This window comes from Xenopus tropicalis, chromosome 1, assembly GCF_000004195.4.
Source record: "Xenopus tropicalis strain Nigerian chromosome 1, UCB_Xtro_10.0, whole genome shotgun sequence".
Lineage (NCBI taxonomy): Eukaryota > Metazoa > Chordata > Amphibia > Anura > Pipidae > Xenopus > Xenopus tropicalis.
The window spans coordinates 184,400,089-184,423,331 of record NC_030677.2 but is presented as its reverse complement, the minus strand read 5'-3'; the positions used below and the strand labels follow the sequence as shown (position 1 = coordinate 184,423,331).

The 23,243-nt window shown below is 41.0% G+C and overlaps 1 protein-coding gene across 3 annotated transcripts; it reads left to right on the top strand.

Annotated features, from left to right (window-relative positions):
* Window positions 1-2,354: 2,354 nt before the first annotated feature.
* poc5 (POC5 centriolar protein) lies at window positions 2,355-22,439 on the top strand. Of its 3 annotated transcripts, none has more exons than XM_004910394.4 (13): window positions 2,355-2,579; window positions 5,342-5,425; window positions 9,193-9,337; window positions 10,904-10,990; window positions 11,669-11,868; window positions 12,793-12,969; window positions 15,941-16,045; window positions 17,619-17,798; window positions 18,590-18,752; window positions 20,161-20,285; window positions 21,156-21,269; window positions 21,390-21,569; window positions 21,943-22,439. In XM_004910394.4, exons 2-13 carry the CDS (start codon window positions 5,342-5,344, stop codon window positions 22,084-22,086), a joined length of 1,704 nt encoding a protein of 567 aa, XP_004910451.1. In that variant the 5' UTR covers window positions 2,355-2,579; the 3' UTR covers window positions 22,087-22,439. The 3 variants fall into 3 exon arrangements, with proteins under 3 accessions (XP_004910451.1, XP_002934872.1, XP_004910452.1); XM_002934826.5 differs by having other exon boundaries at window positions 20,158-20,285; XM_004910395.4 differs by lacking the exon at window positions 5,342-5,425 and having other exon boundaries at window positions 2,357-2,579; window positions 20,158-20,285.
* The last annotated feature ends 804 nt before the right edge of the window (window positions 22,440-23,243 follow it).

The window sequence follows — 23,243 nt, the reverse complement described above, 5'->3', positions numbered from 1 at the left end:
TCTGTGGGAGTATATTGCTATTGCAACCCTGCATATCGATTGTCTCTGACAATAAACCAATTCTATTGTTCAACTACAAGAACCTTCTGGCGCCCATTTGTTACTCTGCACTGCACACAGTTCAGTGAGTTGTAGTTGCACTACACCACTGCTTCGTTTTGTCAGTTCCACTTAGCGAAGGCCCATCCTGAAGGATTAAGTCGTGTGTACCCCATGCTCTAACCCTACACTAGCCGTGCCATACCCCCCAACTGTCCAGCTTTAAGCGGGACAGTCCCGCTTTCTATAGCTCGTCCCGCTGTCTCGGATAGTTCCCTGAATGTCCCGCATTTCCGTAATAGATTACGGAAATGTGGGACATTCATAGAACGATCCGCGACAGCGGGATGAGAAGGTTTAAGCTGAGCGCTCCGACTCCTTGCGCTGCTTCTCTTCTTATGTGGCTCCTTCTCCGGCGGTCCCTGGCCCTTTTATAAGGTTGCGCCCGTGCGTAATGACGTCACACATACACACGGGCGCAACCTTATAAAAGGACCTGGGACTGCCGGAGAAGGAGCCGCATAAGAAGAGAAGCAGCGCAAGGAGTCGGAGCGCGTATGGGGGTGCTCTGTGTATGGGGTGCTCTGTGTATGGGGGGGTGCTCTGTGTATGGGGGGGTGTTCTGTGTATGGGGGGTGTTCTGTGTATGGGGGGGTGTTCTGTGTATGGGGGGGTGTTCTGTGTATGGGGGGTGCTCTGTGTATGGGGGGGTGTTCTGTGTATGGGGGGGTGTTCTGTGTATGGGGGGGTGTTCTGTGTATGGGGGGTGCTCTGTGTATGGGGGGGTGTTCTGGGTATGGGGGGTGCTCTGTGTATGGGGGGTGTTCTGTGTATGGGGGGTGCTCTGTGTATGGGGGGGTGCTCTGTGTATGGGGGGGGTGCTCTGTGTATGGGGGGGTGCTCTGTGTATGGGGGGGTGCTCTGTGTATGAAGGGCACTGTGTATGGGGGCACTGTGTATAAAGGGTACTGTGTATGGGGGGCTCTGTGTATGGGGGGGTTCTGTGTATGAAGGGCACTGTGTATGGGGGCACTGTGTATAAAGGGTACTGTGTATGGGGGGCACACTGTATGGGGGCACTGTGTATAAAGGGTACTGTGTATAAAGGGTACTGTGTATGAAGGGTACTGTGTATGGGGTGCACTGTGTATAAAGGGTACTGTGTATGGGGGGCACGCTGTATGGGGGGAACAGTGTATAAAGGGTACTGTGTATGGGGGGCACGCTGTATGGGGGGCACTGTGTATAAAGGGTACTGTGTATGGGGGGCACGCTGTATGGGGGGCACTGTGTATAAAGGGTACTGTGTATGGGGGGCACTGTGTATGGGGGGAACTGTGTATAAAGGGTACTGTGTATGGGGGGCTCTGTGTATAAAGGGTACTGTGTATGGGGGCACTGTGTATGGGGGGCTCTGTGTATGAGTCTCCCCTGTGTGGAGGGGCAAAACTGGTACATAGTTATAACTCACTTATAACTGACTGCCTTCTCTCTATATTTGTATTTATATGTAGGAGTTGCTATATTGTTTTCCTTAGGTAGTACAGTATGAGGGTATAGCACATTTGCATCTGATCCCACCATTTCAACTATATAAAAGGAGTATTTTTAGAAAACAATAGGGTGTGTTAATTGGGGCGTGGCCACAAAAGTGGGCGTGGTCAAAAAATTGCCGCGCTGTGCGGGCCAAATCTTTTTGTCCCTCTTTTCGGTTTTCAAATGTTGGGAGGTATGCCGTGCTGTTGGCTTGGTTACAGCCAAGAAGGGGTTACATTGTCTCTCTATATTATCTCTTGTCCCTATTAATAACCTTGCCATCAGGCATCATTTTTATTGGCCAGGCCGGTAAAAGCCAAGCCTGATGGCACCGTTAAGCAAAGCATACAATCTAAAACTTGATTCCCCCAAAGGCCCAACAATGTTACTATTTTACACAAAGCAGAGAATGGTTTCTTTTTGAATTGCGCCCCATACTAAATCTGGGTTTCTGCCTCAGGGCCCAATATGGTATAACTTTAATTCATTTCATTAACTATACACGGTCAATTGCACAATTGAATTCCATGGGATCACGGTAACCCGATTCTGGATCATTACTTATAAGTTAAAAATCACTGGTGTACAACTTTTACAGCAACTTTCTACCATATTCCCTAACTTTCTGAACATGGGATGTATACAAAACAGCGCTTTCCCAGTTACACAACGCTACTCGGCTCAGAGAAACAGCGCCTCAGTATTACTCCCGCCTTCCCCCTGGTTCCAAGCGCGTTAGTAGCGTTACCTAGGTTCCCCGGATATCCGGTAAATCCTAGCTGTCTACTCTATGGTATTTTAGTCACCGTGGAAACTACAGCCGCGGCGTCTAGAATCAACTGCTGCAAGTGAGACGGAGTGAGGCTTCAACCAACCGCCTCCTAGCTTTCAAAGAATACTAGCCAATCGGCATAAAGCTTGTTGCTGTACCGGTAGTTTGAAACTGACAGAACGCTGGAGCTGTCACACAGAGTTTGGAGGCAAGAGAAGAAAGGAGCAGCAAGGTGAGGCGGTCGCTGGGTATAGGCTCTATTTTATATATATGATTAATGAAGTCCCATTTTCACTCTGAGCCCCGCAGCCACTCAAGTTATCCCTGTGTGGGGCCCTTTAGCAGTATGTGAAGCCCCGGGAGTTGGAATTTAACAACAACAACAACTTGCCTGCTCTAAGCTGGAAACCTGATGTGTGTGTGTGTGTATATATATATATATATATATATACATACACACACACACACACACACACACACCATATATATATATATATATATATATACACACACACACCCCATATATATATATATATATATATATATATATATATAGAGAGAGAGAAAATAATCATCTGTGGCCAGCACACCCTTCAATGTTTCATCAAAAAAAAATTCGGTCCTTATTAGGACCTTTCTCAAGGATGAGATATATATAGTGTCAAAAAAGGGTAACAGGCACTCACGTCAAACAGAGTAAAGATGCCTGGGTGCAGTATATATATATATATATATATATATATATACACACACACACACACATACACATATATATATATATATATATATATATACACACACACACACATATATAGCAACAATGCCATGGTGTATTAAAACACGTTACGTCTCTATTTTCTTACCATCAGCTGCACAACTCTTAAAGGGCAAGTTTATCCTCAAGTTGTCAAACAGATTTGTGCTTAGTACAGGGACATACCATCACTAGAACAGGCTGACAGTGTCTTTGTGTACATGGTATACATGGTAGTCCTTGCTATGTAAAGTGCCCTGTACAGCTGGTCACATACCGCTGGCACCATGCCATCCCCTCCCCTCTCCTACCAGCCAATGGTTTGAACGAGAGACTGAAATAGGAGAGGGCCTGCATAGTAATATATAGTATAAGTAATTAAAACTAAAAAATAACAATAAAATTGTAGCCTCATAGAGCAACATTTTTTGGCTGCCGGGGTCAGTGACCCTAATTCTGAAGATGAAAAAAGGTAGAAGAGGAAGGCAAATAACTCAAAAACTATATATATATATATATATATATATATATATATATATATATATATATATATATAAAAAATAGATAATGAAAAGCAATGGCAAAGTTGCTAGGAAAGGGCATTCTATAACATACATATTGTTTTCCTGGCACATAGTGAATGGAAACCTCTAGCAGGAGGTTTAACCTGGGTTTCAAGTAGGGATACAGCAAAGTCAGGATTTGTTTTGGGATTTGGCTAGATCACAGCACTTTTTCCAGGATTTAGACAAATCCTTGATTGTTTAACAAAACTGAATCCAAATGCTCATATGGCAGTGAAGCTCTGAACAATTGAACTCTCCATTTTTCTGATTCGGCGCAGATTCAGTCTTATGTTTTGGTGTGGATTCAATTCAGTCTTTTGCTTTTGTATAGAATTTGGTATTGTGCTGAATACAAAAATTGTGCATTCTTCAGTGGATCCCTAATTTTTAAGGAAAACTATACCCCCAAACAATGTAGGTTTCTATAAAAATATATTACATAAACACGCTCATATGTAAAACCCTGCTTCATATAAATAAACCAATTTCCTAAAAATATAGTTTTTTTGGTAGTATGTGCTATGGTAATCCTAAATAGAAAACTGCTATTTTAAGAATAAGGGCCACCTCATGGGATCATAGGAATTGATCTAAAAGACCAGTATCGGCAGCTAGAATCGGCCTGTGTATGGCCACCTTTAGTTCGTGTGTATGCAGCAAAATTAAAGATGAACTAGAGGGGTGCAGTCTGTACATGAGGAAAGATCAGATCACAGTTAAGTTGTGCCATGCTACTCACCCCGGGCCACCCCAAACATCCAACATTTTGCTATGTTCTATCAGCTCAAGCATTCCATACTTTTAAAATACTGATTAATTAGGAGGCAGATCTCTAGATCACACATGCATTGCTTATCTACAGTTTACTTTTAAGGGCATATATACCATACATTTTTACAATGCACTAAACCATGTCAAATAATGTTAAATAGAAGGAAATGCTTTTATTTTAATACCTTTGGGTTCAAATATGTCCATAACTGCTTGAAAACTGTGCTCTACCCAGACCTTATGCCAACTTCCGGTTTAGACTTTTCAGTATGTGGCTGGGGCCTCTGGCCCTGATAGACTTAAATGACACAACCTCACCTACTTAAAGTGAAGTGAATATGCATAGAGTGGGTGGGGCTTAGTGATGTCACAAGCAGTCAGTTCCTGCTCTACTGGCTCCTTTAGCCCCCCCTTTTAGCAGCACAAGCAGAGAGACACAGAGGGAAGAAACCGGGAGGGGTTTTCCCTGCTGCTGCTGAGTAAAGCCTGTCAGTCAGTGCTGTGACCACTTTCTGTGGGAGACTGAAGCCACACTCCCACCTTTCATTTTGCTCTGGCTTCTGATTAAAGAGGTTGTGTGTGCAGCTCTCATATAATGACAATTTTAGGAGGTAAAATGCTTTCAAAACATCTTTCTTTCTGGATCATTTCACATTTTGAGGGAGGATGAATATTATAACTGAATATGAACTTTATATAAAATGTCTCCTTTAATAAATGTCTATGAGGGCCTGGGCCCCATATTAGAAATAAACACAGCAGTGGAGCAGGGCATAACCGTTTTACATTGGTGAGTAGGTCCCTCTTCAGTCAGTATGCTTCACTACTAGGTAACACATGGCCTGCAAAAAATTTATTCACATGAGCAAAAAGAAAGTTATGAAGTGTGATGTTTCCATGCAGATGTCTTCTGATGAGGAGTATCGTGAAAGTCCCATTTTGCCAAAAGATTCAGACCATGGCAGTTCAGTGTCCTCAGATCTTCAGGTAGGACAAAGGCATGTTTTAAAAAAAAAATTATAGCTTATTACATAGATTTCTAAAATTCCATTCACTGTAACCACAATTTTCAGTTCTTCTTTTACATTATTCTTCAGCAGTAGATTTTAAGGGTGATAATGACCAATGGATAGGTTACATGGCTCATACAGTCATTAAAATGAAACTCCAGCTTCCGAACCTACATTTGTTAAAGAGCCCCACACAACTAAGAAACCCCTAATATACCTATCACGGCAATCTGTTCCTTTAAAAAGTATGAATAAATACTATTTTTATATGCTGAAATCCAGCTGCAAAACAGTTCTTCTCTTTCTGCAACATTTGAAATCCTGGTAGGGGAGAAAGGACTAAAACACTGATGTTACATATAGTAACAACTTTCACTCCACAGCTTAAAGACAGCATGCCATATTTTTTTTTCCCCGATTTATTCCCATAGTGCATGCATCTTTTTAGGCGCAATGCGGGTGTTGAGTCGGAACCAGTTGTGCTGTATCCGATGCAACTGCTTCTGTTTGTCTGGCATAATTTTAGTTTTTCGCTTGCGCCTGTTCTAATGTTCGGTATGTAAGCGACATAAACCAGATCCTGTTGGTGCAAGTGGGCTGTGCCTAAAGGTGCAGCAGCACCTGATTTGGAACATAAGGCAAGAAGGACTGAGTGACACCAACTACAACTATACTTCAGCGCAGAGAGCGCATTTGGATGCATGTACCTTTAATGAAAGTGGTTTTAGGCGAAACTCACTGAGGTGAAAAGCACTATTTGCCCGCTGCATTTGCGGACGTAAATGATCCGCAGGCTATTGCACTGACCCCAATTTCTACCTGTCGCAGCACCAGGCAACCCTTCTTTTCCCAGGGATATTTTGTGCCTGTATTAGACTTACTTATGAACAGTATTGTAAAGTCAATAAATTGGCATCCCTTCATATTAAAACTGCTACCTAACTACATACCATCTGTATAGTAATTATACAGTCCTTCAGTTTACTGTTTTATATAAATTACAATATGGCTTTACGAAATAGCAACATTAGTTCATTATCTCTCTGACACCAAAAGCATTGATAATATTCTCCCAAACATAGAGATCTGATTAATAGCAAATCTGTGTTGTGATCTTATATAACACTCAGAATTAATTCTCATTTATGAGCAAGATTCAGTACTCGGGTAGCAGGGGAGATCCCAGCCGCTCCACAGGCCTCCCCACCCACCCACAACAGGGAACCACCAGGTATAATTTTTCCTGGCTGAGTTAAGCTGGCCATACACGCACCGATAATATTGTAGAAAACCTTGTTTCATACGATATTCGGTGCATGTATGGCAAGTTGGCGAGTCGACCGGTATCGCAGGAGGCTGCTGATATCGGTCGACTCGCCGATCGGCCAGGTCAAAAGATTTTGATCGGGCGCCCTCGGCAGAAGGAGGTAGAAATCCTATTGTTTCTACCTCCTTATCTGCCGTTTCAGCCCTGAAGGTTAGTGGCAGGTCTGATGATCTTTCGTGCGACCGATGGTCGCACGAAAGATCGCAGATCGCCACGTGTGTGGCCACCTTTAGTGCAGTTGGGTTGGCTAGTAACATCTTGCTTTGCTTCCATTGCCCTTCACTGTGCTAGCCAGCACAGACTTCAAGCAATGCCTTTTTCAGCCATGAAAAATTCTAGCTTTTGTTTCTAGCTAGCTGCTGTCTAGCTGCTGTTTGATGAGTGATGTGGTATGAGAGGGAGGCCCGTGGAGGGGCTGGGGTGCTTCTCAGGCTTTTGTTCTCTTTTAAGGTAAACTAAGGTTCCAGCAAATGTAGCCTGAAGCAATTCATTTGTGTGCAGTGATCTGTAGTCTCCTGTACGAAACCTTACGTGCCGTAACAATAATATACCACGTACTTGTTCCCATGTAAACCTTTTAATTAACAATAATTATGATTAAAATGTTATTTTTTTGTTTCCATATTGATGTTCTATGCAATTTTATTATCTAGCAATGTTTCAATGATTTTATTGCTTTTTTTTCTAAATGTGCTTGCTGTTGAAAACACTGTCTTTTCCTGTCTCTCTGTTTGCCTGATTAGAGAAACAATGTAGCCCAAATCAGCTCTTTTACCACCAAAGCTTTATTTCCAGCAATGCCTTGCAGGCGTCAGTTCACCTCTGGTCTATCAATTACAGAACAAGCAAAGTATTCTGGGAACAGGAGTTTTGGCTGGAGGAGAGCTGACTGTAGATGTTTCAGTAGTTTGTATGTTGGAAAGTTGCTTAGAATAACATTTCCCTCATTTTGCACAAATTACAAATCTTCTGTCTTCTAACCTTCTGTGCTGTATAATGTTATATTTAAATTCCAAAATTGTGGGTAATAAAGGCACCTATCTTTGGAATGTTGTTTCCCCTACCCAAGGTGTGGACTAAGCGTCAGAACTCTGGTTGGGGAAGACAATAGTTGGAGTTGTAAATGGTCCTCGCAATGCCGCCTGCACTAGTAGCACCTATTGGGGCACATGTGCATAATGATCAAGTGCTCTAGTTTGCTTATTATGTGCATGTGTGTGACATAAGATTTGGAGGCGCATCCACCTCCTATGTCACATACATACACATATGTGATCTGTGAGACTGAATCATTATACACGTATGTGTCACCAAAAATGCCACCCATGTCAGGAAGGATCTCCCTTAAAGAAACTATTGTTTCCCGACCCTGTTAGCCTACACCTCTTGTAGGGGAAACAAGTTTTCAGTGATAGGTGCCCTTTAACTCTATATAGGTTATAGCAAGGTAGTTTTCACTGAAGAGTGTAATTTACTGCCCCTTAGAGCTGACACACAGGGGCATTTACTAATGGTCAGTCATGAATTGGATTTTTTAGCTTTAAAACTCACCAGAAAAAATGTTGTGACTTTCCCAAGATTTACTATGCATCATCTTAAACTTGTGAAGATCTTGTAGAAGTCAATGGCAGATGTGCCATCCCTTTCCTGGAAGATCTTTCTTTGCTTCAAATCTTTAGAGGTTTTCATATTTTTTAAAACTGGCTTTTGTGCGACAATTCAAAAAAGCCATAGTTATCAAGCGACAAGTTGAAAGAGTTTCTGCTGCTTTCTCGGTTGAGATTTTTTTTATAAATTTCATACATTAGTGAGAGTTATAGTCAGAGTAAATCTGCCTCAACGTTTTCCGGTGACATCATACCTAATGCATCAGCTGCTAGGCCATCCCCCCTTTTGTGTGTAACCATAATTGATGTTTCAAGAAGGTATACCCTCCTCTAAATGAGACCAAGGACAGAGCTAGGGATAGGCCACAGTGCTCAGGCTGCAATGCTCAGAACAAAAAGTGGGTAAGGGGAAGCACCCAAATAGCGAGCGAAATACATACATCAGGGAAGGATGATAATGGGCTGTCATTCATCAGCAACCTCTCCGCTGTTTTTTCTGGCCCAACGATTAGGGATAGGAAACCAAAGGTCCCTTTTTAAAATTCTTAAGTTTATTCCAATTACCGTAGTTGTTTTTATTTTGTAGAGAATAGGTGGATCAATTTTATATATTATAATTTTTACTATTCTGTTTTAAAGCCAGCTGTTTCTTTTCCACCAAAGCTGTAGTATTTTAATTTCTCACTTTTGTAACTAATGTATCATATTATATAAGTTATTAACTGACACTTGTGTTCCTGTGAGTGCCTTACAAAGGTCATTCATGTAGCGATTTCCTTACACACTAACACAACCGTGTTATCTTAACAGGATGAATATGATGAGCTTCTCCGCTATGCAGTTGTAACCCCAAGGTTTGGCCCTCATTTCCTTGGGCAGAATCAGCTCATCACTGAACAAACTAGAATTGACAAGGTTTCAAGCCCAAAGGATCCAGTGCAAGATCAATCTCCAGGTAATCTGCACACAGGCTTTTACTCATGTGCATGTATGTAACAAATGTAAGTTCACTGGACTGTGAGTTAAAATGGTGATTTAAAGAGGATATAAACCTTCAAAACAGATCAGTGTACAATTGCTTAAAGAGAAAAGGCATTATAACTAGTGATGAGCGAATCATTCCCGTTTCGCTTCTTCATAAAATTCACGAAACTGCGAAAAATTTGCGAAATGCATTTGCCATGTGACTTTTTTGCGCATCCACAATTTTACTTCAGCGAAATTTCACAAAACAGTTCACCAATGGCGAAATTCAGAAATTCACTGCGAATCCATGCTGGTGAAAAAATTCACTCATCACTAATTATAACTGTAGAATTATATGGCTTTATGCCATTTATCAGTATACAGGTATGGGATCTGGTATCTGGAAACCTGTTATCCAGAAAGATCCAAATTACGGAAAGCCTGTCTCCCTTAGACTCCATTTTAATTAAATCAGATTTTTTAAATCGATTATCTTTTTCTCTGTAAAAATAAAACAGTGCTTTGTATTTGATCCAAACTAAAATATAATAAATCCTTAGTGGATGAAAAATAATCCTATTGAGTTTTATTGATTTTTTTTAATTGACTTAAGGTATGAAGGAAAGGAAAGACCCCTTATCCGGAATACCCTTGGTCCTGAGCATTCTCGATAACAGGTCCTATACTTGTATTAACTGTTACCAAGCAAAACTTTATGGTGCATAGCCCTTCATATAGAGTTGTACATTTCAAACACTACCTGCCCTACATTTGTGGGTCTGAGACATATATCTTTCTCTTCTGTAGAAGGGATCTACCTTCATATGCCAGCATAGCAAGGTCAAATTTTAAACATAAAAATCCTAGAAGGCTCGACAGTTTATATGGATCCTGTACCAGTAGCCAGAACAGTCTTTCCTACATAGTTACAATGTTGTGGCAGTAGCTTTTCTCGTTACCTGTTTAAAAGCAAACATCTTATTGGGTGGCTTCTCGTAGGCAAACATAGTATTGTTTATTACACATAGGGGTAAATCTGCTGAGCAGCTAAAATAAACTTCAAATAAGAGGAATTATACACTCTATAATCTATAAATAGTGCAGTAGTTATAAAAAGAGCAACTAGAACATTAAGATCATACATATAGGACACTATTTTCTGCTGTTACTGGACCTTAATAAAAAAGACCTAGCTAAATGCCACTGCCATCATACACCTTTTATGAATTGCTCTTTATTACTTTTAGCCAGTGTTAGCCCACATATGCCCACAGGCAAAGATAGATGCAGGAACTGTGAGTATTAAATTGTTTTATTTATATTGCTTAGAGCTTGATGTACACTAGGAAGCACATACCAGTTCTATGCAAAGCATAGTTTACATAATGCCTTATATTTGGCAGGTGTGTTTTTAGTATTTAAACTATTATTTATTTTTAAAAATGTTCACTGGGACTGTAGATTTCTGCTGGTGACGTTCTTTGCATTTGTTGGTTATTTCAGAATCATATTTCTTGAGCTGTTCCCATTACTCTTTTGCATTGTTGTTTTGTAGCAAGAAATAACTCAGAGGAAAATATTCCAGACTGTTCAGCAGTGAGCACTTCTCAGCGCAGGTCTCCATCAACAGCAAACGAGGAAGGTGAGGAAAAATGTAATTGAAAGTGCGTAGTTTGCTATAGGGCTCTGTAATCAGCTGATAGCATTTATTGGTCATCGGTTTAAACGCAAACATACATGTTTCACCATCATTTGTGTCTTCCCCAAGATTGTAACTTTTGCCAGTCAAAAACCACATGGCTTATCCTCCTTTATTTGTCCAGAAAAACATATGGGCAACCCCCTTTAAAATAAAAAATAAAATTCTGTCTACATTCAAAAGAAATGGTTTACCCATTGAACAATCTTTCATATAATAACTTTCTCAACCAGTTATTTTATACTATACCTCTTTCTTGCACTCGGTTTTTCACCACTACATTTTGTGAATATCTTGCCTCCAGCCCATCCTCACTGCGAAGGTTTCACAATTTGTTTTATGTAAGCACTTTATTGCAGATGCCTATGTACACCAGGTTATAATGTAGTATGTGTGCCTATTCTGCTGCTGAATATACATTTGATGTGATATACTGAAATAAGGTGAAAGTTGCCTTTATGTTACAACAAGGTATTTTATTGAGATTTCACCAACATAAAATATAGTTATGTTTAATAATAGCAAATAGTCATCACCAGGTTATCAGGCCTTACTGCTGAAAACTGTGCAATTAATTTTGGGAATATATGTTAATTTCTTCAAACTGCATGTTAATTGCAGAAAGGGTCATGTCGGAAAAGAAGAGCTTTCTGTCCGGCTTGGAGGCCTTCTCTCCCCTTCATTCTGAAGATCTTTCTCTTGGAGGCTCCACCTCTTCAGGCTCCCAGGTGCAGCAAGTCAGAGTAAAGGAGCTTCCAGTTCCTTCTGAAAATATGGACAAAGTGGAAGATGTGCTAGATCTATGGAGTGGCACTCTAAAGGTATAAACACAACTCCAAAATTGTTTTTTGTACTGCTCTTTCCGAAAAGAAAACCCTTTTATTAAACATGTAAAACCAACCTGCTTTTCCAAGTATATTTCAACTCTTTAAGGTATAATTCTGCCATTGTGCATGGAAATTGGCTATTCCTTTCTTATGGCTTAACAGCTGTGTTTTTGCAATGAATATATATAGATATGTAATGGCTGAATATGCATATCTTTAGGGTCTCTCTATCCTCAGATGTATCTGCAGAATTATTCTAACTATGGGGAAACCTATTTGTAGTGTTAAATGGATTTCAAATGCCTTTTCACCAGAAATTAATGTTGAAAACCTTTTCAGAAAAATGTTATCTGTGACATTATAGGCAGTAGGATTAGGAATTAAAATATACATAAAGTAGACATAACTGCACAGGACTAGAGGTTGTAGGGTTTTGGGGATTTTCAAATTAAACATGAAACCCAAATTCTTCTTTTTGGTAGCCAGTGCATGAGCCTAGGTCCCCCATTCTGGCACATACACAAGATGTTGGCATGATGCAAAGCTTACCTTAATAACTGTCCACAAAATGGTGCCTGTCTGCTTGCTGAAACAAGATTTGTTTTATTTATATATTGAAAGTGAAGTTTATTTTGCTTGACAAACACAATAGAAAATAATTTGAAATGATTTCTTAGGGTGACAGGTGCCCTTAAATGATTTACACATATCTCCTATTGGTTTAACTGAATTGGTCTCACATTCTAGTTCATATTTAGAACTGTGTAGATCTGTATGTTGTGCACCCCTATATCTGTTCTGCCCAGCTGATTAGACTGTGGATCAACCTACATTGTACCCAAAGTTATTCTCAGCGTATTATGTTCTGATGAAATTATTTAACCAGTGTTTTTGTGTATATAATGTTTTTTCCCCCAGACCAACATCATGGCGGAGTTAAGCAAGTGGAGACTTACCATAATTGAGCAACATAAACTGGAAATCAAAAATCAGAATGAAAAGCATGTTGAACAAATTTCACAGCTGAGCAACCAAATAGACAAATTGCAGGATCTTCTTCAGACATATGAAACATCCATACAGAGAAAAGACGAGGTAACACATTAATGGAGGTGGTGATACTTTGCACTAGTATGTGAATCTGTAACAAGATGTAGACCTCTCACTGATGTGTGCCGCTGACAAGAATTCAGCAGTCTGCTAATAGAGATGTGATCCACCGTTGGAGTACATTCTGCAGGCGTGCTACACCCCAGAACTAAACGTTTAAATAAATCACATTGATTTATGAAACAACAGGTGCAAAGTGTGGTCCAGATCCTTTACTACTAGCTTATGTCATCTAACTGCGGCAGCCAAATTGTCTGGCTTCTGTGGGGTTACTAGAGATTCCCCAGGCAGAGTTCTGCTCATGTTGTTAAATAACCCCAAAATCACCCTTGAAAACACATAATGTATATATGTGTGTGAAATGTAAGAAGAATTAAAATCTTGACACACATTAGGAGGAGGGGAGTTGGGTCACTACAATGCACAAATGATCAGGGGTGTGGCGACTAGTCAGGTGCAGCAATGGAAAATGTATCATTCTATACCCTAGCTGTAATACTGATTTATATGTGCTGCTATACATTATAGAAGTGGGTAAGATTGTAAAATTAAATAAAAAGACAGAAAGTCAATAGTAAGGGTCAATTATGTAAGCAAGATTGTTCTAGACCAGGGAACCCTTAACTTTTTTTTTTACTTGTGAGCCGCACTCTTCTTTGGGGATGTCAAATAAGGGCTGTGATTGGCTATTCGGTAGCCCCATGGCCTGCAGGAGGCTCTACTTTGAGTAAAAACGGCTTCTCTGTGCTTCTAAAACTTGCCTCTAGATCACTGGTTGGGGACCACTGTTCTAGACTATAGATGGTGTTTAATTCCTATATTTATCACTAGAGGGAGTGGAAGTGGAACTGATTATGTATTTCAAAAGACAAGGTATTCTTGAGCACAGAAGCAGAGGTATTGCCGGCAGTTTATATTTTATCACATGTATTAACATTTTCTTGACACGTGAAAAAAAAAAAAAGCTGATAAATATATTCATTAGAGACTAACCCCCCCCCCCCCCATATGTATTTTACCAGTCTAACATAAACTCTTATAGAATCTCAAATTCTCAGCCCATTATGATCACTGTTACATACCCCATTCACTTTTACAAGCTCTCCATTATACCATTAGTTGTTTGTCAAACTGGTAAAATATTGATGCAGAGCATTGGTTGTCCTTCTGTCTCCCCACCTAATGTAGTGTGGTGTTGCACGCTCACTCTTCAACTATTCCCACCAGCCTCCTCCATTGCTCTGGCCCATGGCTAAGCTGCTGGATAGACACACTTCCAGTCTCCCAATCAATAATAGTGTTACACTCATCTTTCTTTATTGTTTACCTGGAAGTATTTGAAAAACCTGAATAAAATATAAAACTTTGCCTGCAGTGTAGAAATCTAACATCCACCTGAACCCAGCAGCCTTGGAGCTGAGTTTGAGCCACAAACAGACAGTGCCTCTTTCTGTTTATAATCATATATGCAGTGTATATTTAGTGATATTGGAAAAGTGGAAGATTAGCATACTGTGCCTACTGTCTGCGTGGGTGCAGCAATAATTGCTGTGAGGCGCTACCACTGGGATTGATTAAGGCTAATGACAACTCTTTGTGGGCAATTTACATGCAGCCTGCAATTATCTCTTGAAATGTTATCTTATTTAAATGTATTGTATTTCTGGGGCATTTTTATTCTAGTCAGGGCTTACAATAAATGTCTTTTTGTTTTTTTCCAAAAGTTAAATTACAGAAAATTGTTTTGTTTAAGTAATTTGAAGCAATGTGTGGCCCCTAGGCTTGCTAGGCTTTCAGCTGCCTTTGCATTCGGTTCTTGTAGCGCAGCATCAAACTTAAAACTGGCAATCCCTGCACTGTGAGGGCATCATGAATGAACAGCATAAGTCAGGGGTTCATGATGCCTAGTGACCAGCCATCCATTTGTTCTTGGCATCAGAACTCAAAATTTTCCCTTATTAATCCTCTTTGATGGCCTAAATGTCTTCAGGCTTTGAATGGGTAAAGCTTAAAGATGCTTTATAATCAAAATGAGCTAAAATACAATATGGATGAAATGCCACATAGCATGAAGTCACCCTACTTTGTGCGGCAAGATCTTGCAGCTGATTGGTACTGGCAGTATCCTGAGCTCCCCTAACTCTATGTGCAGCAGAGGAGGGGGTATATTTAAGCACCAGGGCCCCCCTTTCCTCAGGAAGTGTAAGAGCCAAGGGGAGTTGCCTAATTTGGAGGGTCTGTTATTAAGGTGGAAATTATCTCAGGTGGGGGAAAGGCTCTTGCACTCATCCAAGCCCTTGTGATTGGTATCCCTGCTACAGTATATATCCTTCATGTCTTCAAAATGCCAGACTGGAAGCAGTGTGCTTAGTACAATTAGAATACCTATGCAAACCAAGCGTTACGGTCTCTGTATACAGGGTATGAGTAATAAAGGCATTGTTCCTCCTGTTGCTCTGCTTGGAGTTTGCTATTACAATGCAACACATGACATTGCCCAGGGTCACTGGCTGCATATTTATAAAGGCCAGCAATATGCTTTGCTCCTTTGGGTTTGTTGCCTTTTTTACACAAGACTAATGGAACTAATGGAAATAGATGCACAGACTGTCACTTTGACCCTCCTGTGAGTATGATGCGCACTTCATGGGCTCCATTGGTCTGCTTAGTCCTATGTCATTGGTAAACACTGAAACGTTGCTTCTTTCATGCACTTAGGGGCTGTTTTATCAAAATTTGAGTTTAGAGCTTAATACATAAAACCACGTATTTATCAAATTGTGAACTTTTCCCCCATTGATAAATATGTTTCTAAAAATCCCATAGGAATAAATAGAAAGTGGGTGAGCTTTCATATATTAAGCTCACAATAACTCACATTTATTCTGCCCCTTTTTGTCAAATCTACAGTCACAAATAAACTGCACTAATATACTACTACTAATGTTCTTTGCAGGTCATTTCTAACTTAACCCATGCTTTAGAGAAGCACAAGGAGAAAACAGAACTCATGAGAACATTTACACACTGGCGACTTCAGCTGACAGAAGCCAGACAAGAGGTAAACTTGTGTGTCTTTATTCTATATCATTGGGCTTGATTTGCGGCTGATTATCTGTATCACAATGTGCCTCAGAAATGTCATATATCAATAGTGTTCCAGTGGTTCTTACTTGGCATTAGTGGTAAGACAGAGATTTTGTAATAAAGAAAAAGCTATTTACTTCCTCAGCATCACAACTGGGTTCCCCATGAGCCCCACCCACTCTACCGTAGTAGAGCAGTTGTTTTAATCCATTCCTTTATAGGTGGGAGGTTAAGGCTTGATCCCTTTCTTACCCGCTCCTTGGCCAATGACTTGCCCAGAAAGAAACTGTAGAATTGTCTCTGAGGAAAGTGTATGACCAATGGACTTTCTGGTATCTCAATTTTGAGGTTTCAGAAGCTATGTGGTTGCTAAGGTCCAGTTTACCCTAGTAACCAGGCAGCGGCCTGAGTGGTAAACTGGATGATAAATGAGAAAGGGCCTGAATGGAAAGATAAGTGGTAAAAATAAAAATGGGGATTCACAATCTTGGGATTTGGCCAAATCATAGCACTTTTTGCAGGATTTGGATTCTGACGCATCCTAACGGGTTAGCTGATTAAAAACCTGAACACTTAGTCATGTGACTTAAAGGAATACTGTCATGAGAAAACATGTTTTTTCCCAAACACATCAGTTAGTAGAGATTCTCCAAAACACAAACAGATTATTTTATATTTAATTTTGAAATTTCACATGGGGCTAGCCATATTCTTCATTTCCCAGGGTGCCACAGCCATGTGACCTGTGCTCTGATAAACTTCACTCACACTTTACTGCTGCGCTGCAAGTTGGAGTAATATCCCCCCCCTCCCAGCAGCCAATCAGCAGAACAATTGGAAGGGAGCAAGATAGCAGCTCTCAGTAGATATCAGAATAGCACTTAATATTAAGAAAGTCCGGCTTGGGACTCCTCCAGTTACATGGGAGTAAGAGAAACAATAGGTTACCTGAAAGCAGTTCTAATGCGTAGCGCTGGCTCCTTCTGAAAGCTCAGCACTGAGATGGCGCCAATATTACAGCTAAAAAAAATACATTTGTTGGTTCAAGAATCATGACAGAATCCCTTTAAGCTCTGGGCAATTGAATGCAATCATTTTTGTTCCACTACACTGTAGGGACCATTTCCAAAGACCCTGTACCGAAGTTCAAGAGTATTAAGGGGCACAAAACATGTCCCTTATTGCACAGTCAGGGTGCACTACTCTATATCTGGCACAAGGTGCAAAGCACAACACCCAGTTGTACCCTCTGTACATAAGGGCTCCCTATCTTCTGAAAGAAAAAAGTTAGTGGACGTCTTCTTGCCCCCACCATCATGGATCCAGGCACTGCTGTATTTATGGGGGCGGCCACAGGTGTCTGTGCGTTTCGGAGCAAAGAGAACTGCGTTGATTCTTTTAGATTGGAAGGTTGGGTGCAAAGTGACAAAAATTTCAGATTGCTCCTGTTCTTTGCACTTTATACCATATATGCCATAAGTGCCCGTGTCATTTATCCATAAATTGAGTAATATTCTGTAGGCTCACTGACACGGATATGTTCATAGGATTATTCGCACAGCCTGGCAGATAGGCATTACAAGAGCACGCTGATGAAGAATGCATGGAAGGCCTGGCGCTCTGTCATTGAATCAAACTGGAAAGATAAAATAGAACAAGCCTGTCGGGCACGAGCTGAAGAAGTCTGTGTTGAATTGGCCAATGATTATGAATCCAAGCTGACTCAGGTGACTTTATAACCATTTTTCCTTTGTATATATATTTCTATGAATATTTATTAATCACCTTGTTTCTTATAAAAACATTATGTAAGTTCCAAAGAAAATAATGAATTACGACATTGCCCTTTAATTCAAAAACGGTATTTCTATTGCTCTAGGGGTAAATGTAATTGCTTTTGAAATTGCTATATACATATATGCCTTGCTATACTTTGCTGGGGGTTCTGACTTAAAACAATGTAGCTGCCTCACAGACCTGTAGCCATATGAGATGGTGCAAAATACTTACTAAAGGGGGCCATAAACAGGGCTGCAGATTTGGCCTTTTCAAAACAAAGCAGCATCTTATTGGCCCATATGTTATACCTGTGCAAATGATTACTGGCCAAATATCAACCAGATATTGATGCTGGTGGCCAAATCAGGTTAAGATCAGCTTGTCTGGAGACTTTACTAAACAATCAGATCTTATGAAGTATCTTAACACAAGTAATATCATTTCTAATTCAGAGCAAGTAACAGTCACTTACCTTGGGTCAGTCAAGTAAGAATAAGCTAGTAACCATCACTTACCTTGGGTCAGTCAAGTAAGAATAAGCTAGTAACCATCACTTACCTTGGGTCAGTCATGTAAGAATAATAGAAGCACATAGGTGACTGGTTGCTATGGGCTGGTTAGTTGTCATGGGATAATGCACTGGGGCACATTTAAATAGAATTAGTAAATAAGCCCCACAGTGCATTTGTGTCACTTCTCATAGCAACACATTAAGGTTTCTTGTCTTCTCTCCTTTTAGCTGAATGGCGCCCTTGGCGAAGCAAGAGCTGAAGTGCAGAGACTCCTGGCAGAAAGGGGGCAGTTTGAGGGCTCAATGAAAAAGGCCTTCATGCGTGGTGTCTGTGCTTTAAACATGGAAGCCATGTCTATGTTCCAAGGAAGAGAGAGTCGCATGGAGTATGGTCAGTAGTAGTGGCAGTATCTTGTGCTTGATCCCAACTAAGCTACAAATAATCATTATTGGAGGCAAAACAATCCTATTGGTTTAATTAAGGTTTACATGATCTTTTAGTAGACATAAGATCTAAATTCCAAAAAGACCCCTTATCTGGAAAACCCAAGGTGTCGAGTATTCTGGATAACAGGTCCCATACATGTACTCTCTTTATCTTGTAATGTACAGTCTGATAGAGGACTGGATGAAACCAAAATAACTGCAACTGTGCAAAATAAATACAGTATATATTTTATGTCAGTTTGCCTTTAGGCTGCTTGAAATCTGTCTGGAATCCATATTACTCCAGCACGCTTGTGTCATGTTCCACTATATTTCCCTAATTCCATCTTCAAATGTTATGTACATATAAACCCATTAATATACAACATAATGACAAACGTGCAGGTATGTGTACATTTTGTTATTATTCATGCAAAAGAAGTTTGGTCACAAGGTGGCGCTGTAGTGCAGACTACATGATTGTATGAATGGGTAAAGCACTTTCTTTTTTTACATTCAGCAGAGATGCAAGAACAGCAAATTGGACTTGAATTGTCCCTGTATCCTCTGTGTCCCATCTGTATTCTCTGTGTTCTACCCGTGTCCCATCCATATTCTTTGTGTTCTACCCGTGTCCTATCCGTATTCGCTGTGTTCTACCCGTGTCCCATCCGTATTCTCTGTGTTCTACCCGTGTCCCATCCGTTTTCTCTGTGTTCTACCCGTGTCCCATCCGTTTTCTTTGTGTTCTACCCGTGTCCCATCCGTTTTCTTTGTGTTCTACCCGTGTCCCTTCCGTATTCTCTGTGTTCTACCCGTGTCCCATCCGTTTTCTCTGTGTTCTACCCGTGTCCCTTCCGTATTCTCTGTGTTCTACCCTTGTCCCATCCGTTTTCTCTGTGTTCTACCCGTGTCCCATCCGTATCCTCTGTGTTCTATCTGTGTCCCATCCGCTGTATTGCCTTAACTTTCCAAAATGCATTGCTGGATGCAGTCACATTTATGCATTTCAGGGACTGTATCTTCCTGCCATAGGGCTGCCTGTTTCAGGGGAGATCTCAGAGGGAATCTTCCTTTTTGTCCTGGAATGAATGTGTAAATCCGTTTGTATTGGGGCTGGCGTTGCTGAATGCTCTTACTGATTAAATCACAATTTATGGGACACTCGTCGCTGCAGCTAAAAGTAAAAAGAGAGAAGAGTCAGGGACAGACTGAACTGGGGCCACAGACAGCACAAGGCTGAGGGAATTATGGGATGTAACTGGCAAGCCTTATCCAACTCCCTGCCATTATTCATGCATTAAGGTCAAATGTCCAACATTTTCCATGAAAACCATCTGCGGGTTTGATCTATTTATTTCTTTGTACAGCAGATCACCCACCCAGAAGAGAAGAACGGGACCCCAGCCCTTCAGTTACCTTCCAGAATCCCCCTGTTGGCACCACTCACCCCAGCACAACCTCTGCCCTGCACTCGCCGGTTACCTGTGAGCCAAATGTAAGTGTCACCGCTGGTTTGTATTCTGCATAATGCCGGTACCCACAGTGTTGGGATTGTGCCAGGAGACGTGTTGCTATGCACCTCTTCTGGGGCATTACTGCTTATCTGCAAATGTATTAGCCTTGCGTATAGTCAGCCAAAGGGGAATGGCAGAAGCGCCTCCTATTAAGTTTGGTATAAACTGCCTGGCACCTCAAATACAGGCCGTTCACTGGCAGATTTAGGCTGAGCGCTACTTACAATGTCGGCTGGTTCCCTTTGCAGTCAGTGGGAGAAATTAGGCGCAAATCGTGCTCTTCGACACTGACCCAGGCAGGGAAATGCCCACTGTGCCAGAACCCTATGGGGTTATGTAGTAAAAGGCACTGAGTTTGCCCAGGAGCAGTAACCCATAGCAACCAGTCAGGCCACCTGTTTAAAAGCAAACATCTTATTGGTTGCTATGGGTTAATGCTCCTGGGCAAACTTAGTGCCTTTTGATACAATTTTTTTTTTGTTTTTGTTTAGTTTATCCATGCCTTGACATGGCACGTGAGCTTACATATTTTGGCCAAAGTGTGGTACTAACACCTCATTTTTTGTAAAAATTATTTTTAAAGGCAAACTAAGTGCTGGCAATCCTTCTTTCTCTTTGTGTATAATTAATGGCTTTTTATCGTTTCTAGCAGCTGGTCAACTCCAGATTGTGGGCTAGACCGAGCGCTGGCACAATAGTGTGTTTCTAGCAGCTGGTCAACACTACAGCGTGGGTTAGACCGAGCGCTGGCGATTTCTTTCTGTGTTTTGTATCTTATTGGTTGCTATGGGTTAATGCTCCTGGGTAAATTTAGTGCCTTTTGATACAATTTTTTTTTTGTTTTTGTTTAGTTTATCCATGCCTTCGGCCAATCAAGTGTTTCCCAGTCTAAGGAAGATGTAAACACCCCAGCTGTCATCTCTTCTGTAACTTCAGCCTCAAGTGCATTACCAACCCAGAAGCTGGTAGGTCTCCTTACTCACTATGCACTGGAATATATGTTGTTCTGACCATTTTCATTAAAATATAAATGTAATATTTCTAAGCTGTAAGTAAATCAGTGCTTTCCCCTCACTCTGTCTCAGCCCATGACCAGAGTGGTCACATCGTGTCAGCAGAAGGCCGGAAAGACCATCACTGCACGGATTACAGCTCGGTCGGATCTGGCTCAGAGGAGCAGTAAGATTGGCAGTAACATCACCTCTATGGCTGTGAACCCACCAATGAGCTCTATTGTGGTTGAAAAGCATCACCCAGTCACACAGGTTGGCTCATTCCCATTGTCTCCATTTATATGAAATGTATCATTATTGTTTTCCTTTATATATAGCGCTCACAGATTTACTCACCATCACCTGCCCCAGCGGAGCTTACAGTCTCGTCTAAACTTACAAACTGGGGTCATTTTTATTAGGAGCCAAAAAACCTGTCTGTACTGTATGTTATTGGCGTGTGGGAGGAAAGTGGGGAACCCAGGGGGAATCCATGCAGACATGGGGAGAACATATAAACACCCTGCCGATAGCGCCGGGCCCCCAGCTGTCCCTGGTACTGGGTGTATCCAGCCCTGAAACTCACCAATAAAGCTCATAGTTTAACTTCTATGTAATGTCATTTATTTTGCTTTTGTTTCCTTAGCAAACCATCTCTCAGGCTGCTGCTGCTAAATACCCTCGGGCAGCGCTGCAAAGCACTGGTTCCATTGGTGGGAGGAGCAGCGGCCAGAGTGGAAGAGTATCACAAACGCACGCTGGAATTCACTCCATTAAAGTTGTCGACTGATTGGCTGGGAAGCTGAACGCAAGGAGCACAGAGAACACTATGATGCCAAAACCTGCAGGTTCCTGTGTACCAAGAACTAACCGGCCTATTGATTCCAGCTTCCATACACAGGTGGTATCATGTGTAGCGATGGCGTGCAGATCAGCGTGGTGCATGTACAGTATTTATACACACACATCTATATGTCAGTTTTCAGCTTGATTATTATCCCACAAATGTATCACTTGTGCCAATGACTGTCTATTCAATTCACCATTAATTGGATCAGGGCATCAATCAGAATGTAAATATTTATTTTTCAATTCTGTTTTGTAGCTTTTTTATGTAAATTTTAATAAAGAATGATTTTTGTATTTCTGCCTGAGGTCTCTTGTTCGTAAGTGGCGGTTCTGCCTGCAGCCATGATTATTATGATTAAAGGAACAGTAACACCAAAAAATGAAAGTGTATAAAAGTAACTAAAAAATAATGTGCTGCTGCCCTGCACTGGTAAAAGTTGTGTGTTTACTTCAGAAAGTCTACTATAATTTATATAAATAAGCTGCTGTGTAGCCATGGAGGCAGCCATCACTTATCAGTAGATACCCCGGCTGAGCGATGCTTCCCACCTCACACTGCACAACTGTCGCCCATGTACTCCATGCTTGTTCCGACTGATTATTATCCTGGTGGATCGAGAATTAGCAGTTATGATGGAAAATTCCCATTGGTTGGCCGCAAGAAAGTGGAGTTGCATTTCTATGGCTCCTCTTTCCTTCCCACTGTTCTGATTAGTTGGCCTGAATAAATGCAAAAGGCACCAAGAGCGTTTATGGCCCCTTGTGTGGTATCTGTGTGACCTCTGGGGGCTCTGGGGGCCAGCCGCCCATGTACAGCCACTTAAAGGGGACCTGGCACCCTTAAAAATAATTAAATTCTTTTCTTGTGTGCAAAATAAACGTTACTAACATTATATAAGTTATATAAATCTTGTTTCTTTTGGTCCTGAAACTTGATGACTAATTGGAAGGCATTATTTCTCCTTGTATTGTGTTCAAATAATTATCAAATAATAATAAAAGTATATTATAAGGATTCCAAAGTAAGACAGACTCTGCCCCAGGAGAATCCTCAGAGTTTGAGGCAAATTACAGAGGCTACAGAATGGGGTTTTGCCT